The sequence below is a fragment of the Battus philenor genome, unplaced genomic scaffold, assembly GCF_028537555.1.
Source record: "Battus philenor isolate CCGP_79_NKW_IND1 unplaced genomic scaffold, ilBatPhil1.0.hap1 SCAF_27, whole genome shotgun sequence".
NCBI classification, from domain to species: domain Eukaryota; kingdom Metazoa; phylum Arthropoda; class Insecta; order Lepidoptera; family Papilionidae; genus Battus; species Battus philenor.
In genome coordinates this window covers 6,054,381-6,060,380 of record NW_027181690.1, presented here as the reverse complement: position 1 = coordinate 6,060,380, position 6,000 = coordinate 6,054,381, and the positions used below count along the sequence as shown (strand labels likewise).

The window sequence follows — 6,000 nt, the reverse complement described above, 5'->3', positions numbered from 1 at the left end:
AAATTTGTTAGACATGCTTAAGTAACTTTTTACCGCTTATATAACAAGCGTTAGTGCGGTTGTTTAAATTTTAAGAACAAAAGATGTGATCTACCTTTGATTGTTGATATGAAAAAAAAACGCAGAGATAGATTGGCAAGTATTTATGATATTTTACACAAAGACTTTTGCCTAAAGAGAAATGTTTTGCTAGGTCTCCAGCAATATAAAGGCGCCTGCGTACTCCAAAAATGAAAGTGTATTTCTGATTCTGATTGGCACGGTGTGATTTCTTGTTCTCTTGAAAAACATCTACTCAAAGGTTTTGTAAAAAATAAATAACAATCGATCTAAATTTTATTTTATATTTCATGTATATCACTAATTTTAAAAAAGATTACTTAATAATTGTAGTTATCTGTCATGTAGTCATACTCGTCTATGCATTGTTTCTACTTGTGTTACTTATCTGTGGGTAGACCTGACTTTTTGCTCGTCACGGAACGTTTTGTTGTAGGAAATTTCTGTAATTTTTAATTCAATAATTAGCCTAAACTACGAAATGTATCTGTTAATCCACTTTCAACTGTTTTTCTTTATTTTTCCCAATTTTTTCTTATTGTCGAGAAATGTTTAGAAAATGACATTTCCTGTATTTACATTATCGGAGATAATTAAAATTTACTTCGAATTTAGCTATTAGTTCGGATCCAAACATCATTAATTTATCGTTATGGAGAAGGGCGTGACTTGTGAACATCTTAATATGTTGGTGGAGGTGTTAGCGAAAGAATTATGGCCATCAAAGGAGGTAAGTTCAGTTTTATGACGCCTAACCTCTATCACGTCAACTTTAATGACCAATTACCATCATTCTTCGTGATCGTCTAATTTGTCATTATGCAACTAACTGAACGGATAGGCGCAGATACCTACCCTTTAACACAAGGATCACAATAAGGACATGGGACACAGAGAGTTATTGTTATTTTTATGCATTCTATAAAACATATATTGTAATGTTTACATTTTCAAATTGATATTTCTTCATACGTTACACTTTGTTATGGTATAACAATGTTTTCGTTGGTTTAAATTAATTAAAAATCCAATCTATTCTTTTGTTATAAAACTCAATTATAATTTTATTAATGCATCATTTTTCTTGTCTATTAAATGAAGATACATTTTTGAATAATTACAACTTTGCCCTTGCTTTTACTATTAATTGTATTATTTTGTATGTATGTTCTCAGATACTAATTGTATATTCAATTTTTTTGCATGTAATCATAAAGTGATATTTCCTTACTTTGTACTGGTATAAACAAATACACTAACACTAAACAAGGTTATGAAAAAAGTTCCAATGCAATTAATACGAAAAATGAAGCCATGTTTATTGAAAGTTTATTTACTTATAGTTATTGTATGTGTCATCTCGCCTGACAACTTTTGAATGATCTTGTAAGTAATGGTATGATTCCATTGCTGTAGAAATTTTAGGACTTCTTATAAAAACACAGTCTTGATAGTCCTCTTCTGATGTTATCCTGACATCTATCTAAAGAATTCTGAAAAGATTGAAACAAGTGGAAATTTGATAAAGCAAACTCAGTCTTGTACAGCGAATGCATTTTACACTCAGAAAAACTCTAAATTATTGTTGAGTGGCTAAAGTGTGTCCAAGTGTGTGAACTGCACCCATTCTAGTGAATAATTGTGCCCATTTTCTTGCAAACTTTTTGTTTAAATTACATGAGTTATTGGCAGTAGAGATCCAATTTAACAATTCTTGCACAGCAATAAAAGCTTATAATAAGTAATGCCCTTTTACTCCCATCTTACAGTATCACCTTATTACAAGTTAACCCAGGTTTAGCCATAGTCTGTGAAGCCTTTTTGATCTTCAATCATGATCTTACTCGTCTTGATATTTACACATTCTTGTTGCTTATGATCCAATTATCATCATGAGTTTAGAATCACAAATGAATGCACAGTTCATAATGTTTTTTTCAAATGATACAAAACTCTTTTTGTAATAAATTTTAAATTCTTCAGCTTTTTAACTTTTTCTAAAATGGCCTTATCTGAAATCAGGTACCCAGATCATGCATCTTTCACATCAAAATTCACAGACAAAAACAATTTCACCAACTTTGTGTTACTCTTACTAACACTGTATTATTTCCAAAAAAAATTGATTTTTAATGTAATTTTTCCTTTTTGAAGTAACTTTTATAATATACTGTATTTTTAATAAAATTAATTTAAAAATACTACTTATACTAATATAAAAAAACTACTATAGAAAATTGATAAAAACAAAAACTGTGTTATTGTCACTGTAACCAATGAGATACTTGTACCACATATTTAACTATTTTATTACAAGCTAATACATTTGTTATTAATGGTTACATATATTTAACTCAGCCGTTTCCTAATAGAGCATATGTATGTGCTATGATAGTTTTAAAACATACAACGATTTTAGGTTTAAATGTGTTGCTAAATTCAGGTTAAATGAATTATTAATTATATAATAATAGACCTTATAGAAGGGAAAGGATAATATCTCAAACCATATTTAATAGTAAAAAGTGTATTACATTTCATTCATATTTGAATTTATATTTATATTAAGTACCAATATTAATGGTCATATAGGGTGATAGTTAAACCAACTCCATGTAGCCAATACATGAATGCTATTTAGTTACAAATGTTAAGCCATAATTATAAATAAACAAAATGAAATAGAAAGAAATCAAAGACCTCTGCCCTGTGTTGGCAGGGGATTTACAGGTGTTACAAAAAAAAGTTGGCTGGGCTGTACCAATTGACATCAAATGATGTATTTTGTATGATGTTGATTAAAACAATGTTAGCTGTAATCAAATATAAAAACACCATATATATGATATATTTTGAGTCATATACAAAATATACATTAAGTTCTACTAATTGAAGACAACAAATCTCTTTAATCACCAGATCGGACCAGTAGAGTAAAACCCATCAACTCTTAACTGTTCCAATGATAGCAATTGCTAGTATACTATTTTATGTTTTAACACTAATGATGAGGTAAGGTTTCATCTGAATCTGGTGTAGTAGTGTTTGAAGTAATTCTCCTTGTGTTTTTATGAGTAGAGAATTCAAACTCTACCTTAAGATTTTGAGGCACTAAGCCAACAGCATTGAATCTATAGTTGTATGTGAAATGTTCCCATAGTTTTGACAATGGGTGTCAAAGGAAAGTATGTGATTTTAACTGGATGGTACATCCAACATGTGGTTATAGCTGGTAGGAGGTCAAACATGCGGTTTTAGTTGGTAGAAGTAGGCATAACCCTTTTACTTCCACCATAGAAGGCCATCACTTGAAAGTTTATATTTACTTGTCTAATCTATGCCTTTATGTAGTCCACACTCCACACTTGAAATTCATGGACACAATACCCTTGAATTTCCGCATGTTGTCTTCCTTAAAATTATAAATTTTTAAATGTTCCCTTTTTAGAACCTCACATGTTTTGACTGTGGCTGCCCTGGACCCAATCTCTGGATCTGCCTTCAACCTGACTGTCACCACATAGGCTGCTCTGAAGTTAAAAATGACCACAGCACTATACACCAAAAGGTATGTATAGCAATATCTATGTAAAATGATTATATATGTCATATTTTAAGTAAATGTTGTAAAATAACAAAAATGCTCTTCTTTGTCATTTTAAGATACAATGGAGTAAAAATATATGTTTCATATAAATCACAGCAAAATTTCTTACTATATTTTATGCAATAATTTATGTGAGGAATATATATTGTCAGATCTAATTTTAGGTATCAGTCATCAAAACATAGTTAAAAACTTGTACATATGTATACTTATGCCAAAATTTCTTATTATATTAAGAAATTAAAATGACAAAAGTCATAATAATATTTATAATAAATCTTACATCTTAAAAATGACAGTTACACAGTAAAAACAATACAATGTACCTACCTAGTTGCTCATACCTGTGTTTTGTGTGTTATGAATACAAAATTACATAATAATATTATCATCTTAAATATACAATGTACAAAAAGAAAGATGATGAATTTTTTTTGAGTTTATAATATTTTTGTAGACATAGTCCTTAAATACTGTCAAACGTCTAACTATAAAGCAAAAATTAAGGCTCTTTTAAACATTTTTAATTTTTAATAGTATAGCTATCAACCTCAGATTACTTTAAGTAAAAATTTAAATCATCTGTCCATCTCTATTTTTGATATGTTCCATGTATCTATGTAGTGTCAAATCAAATGCTACTACATGTGCTATATTAATATCTATTTTAGTTACTGTTTTTTTCGAGGATGACTTTAGGCTCTTCTGGTTTTTATGAGGTTTAATACAAGCTTTAGCGTCCACACCTGCCATTTTTTTTTTAAATCTATATAGGAAGAATATACCCTTCATCAAGAGATGGTGCGAGACAGGTCTTTCAAAATACATTCTAAAACTGGATCTTGATATACTTTCATAGAAATGTGAGGTACATTGCCTAATAGTATGAGACTCCTATTCAAAACATCATTACTGGCAATGACCACGCTGAACTCTTGAGATGGTGTTGAGGGCTTCCATAGAACTGTTAGCATAAACATATAATTTTTTGGCAATTTTTTCGATGTTTACATTTTCTTTACTGTATGTTTCTGGCATACTATTTCAACAACTCTCTGTCTTATTATCTTCAGTCGCTGAGTGAGGAGGTGATCTGCTTTTTTTCTGTAAACCTGCAGTTCTTGATTCTATTTAAGTACCTTTATCGAGGTGTTCCTACTCAAACCCATCTGGTTAACAATTTCCGCTTCCTGGCAGGATATCTTGCAATTCGCACTTTATTAACTTTAATAACTGCTGGTATTCTATCGGACCGAGGCCGACCAGATCTTTCTTGTTATCAGCACTTGTGATTTCATTACACCTGTTACTAGTGCGATAAACAAATCTTTACTCGATATTAAAAAAAATAAAGTCGAAAATATTTTTTTGCGAGTGACCATAGCTGTGTGAAGCAATTACTGCTAGCCTCTTTCAGCTTCCACTCCATCCGAAAAAAATATATTTAAAAATCGAATGCATTAAAAGAAGTTACAATTTGTTTACACTATATATATATATACATTACAACATATACAATATATATATTTATGTATATATATTTATATTTATTTGAGATATATAAGGCTTGAGATTTGAAATAGGGTAAATAATATTTCCTTCTTTGAATAGAAGTACGAACGAAGGATAACGTTGTTTTGAATAAGCCAGTATAAATTTTCTTTGTGTAGTATATACATAGGTCGATCTTGCATGTCACGCTGTTATCGCTGTCTGACAGTACAATTGCAATAAGTTCTTCTTTTCTTTGTTTGAAGTATTATTGTAAAATAATTAATATAATTACTAATACAAACTTTTTAAAATGATATGTGTTGAAATTATTTAACCTATCATTAATATTGTTAAAATAGTCGTGAAACATGAATTGTGGGACAAATCGTGTAACATTCGGCCGTAAGGGGCCGAAGGGTTTTCAACAGACGATAACAAGCTGGTAGAAACGGCGTAAGTACGCCAGCCACTAGGGAGATTAGATATATTTAAGTTCTCAGGATGTCGCTGGACGCAGACCGCGCAATGCCGGTCAGTGACGATCTTTGAATGAGGCCTATGCCCGTCTACCGAACGACATGATAATAAGTCGTGATTGCAGTATATACAATATTTGTCCTCGGTTTATAAATAAAATCGTACGTAGATAAGCAATCTTCATTAAGGAAAATTTAAAAATAACTTTATTGAACATAGCATATAACATAGTTATTGGTAATTTAAGTAAATGAAGGAGTTTGATCATTCTCAATAACCTTAGTCGCCTATTACTCGTAGATGTAATAACAGGTATTTAAATCATAAACCACGAGACAATGTACGCATTTATTTATCTGAAG

The 6,000-nt window shown here is 30.3% G+C and overlaps 1 protein-coding gene across 2 annotated transcripts in view; it reads left to right on the top strand.

Annotated features, from left to right (window-relative positions):
- The first annotated feature begins 465 nt into the window (after positions 1-465).
- Positions 466-6,000, top strand: part of Usp20-33 (Ubiquitin specific protease 20/33) — a 28,759-nt gene continuing 23,224 nt past the window's right edge. For both annotated transcript variants that reach the window (XM_068768796.1, XM_068768795.1), the window contains exons 1-2: positions 466-790; positions 3,509-3,628. In XM_068768796.1, the coding sequence (XP_068624897.1) occupies positions 713-790; positions 3,509-3,628 (198 nt within the window). In that variant the 5' untranslated portion in view covers positions 466-712. The remainder of the gene's footprint in view (positions 791-3,508; positions 3,629-6,000) is intronic.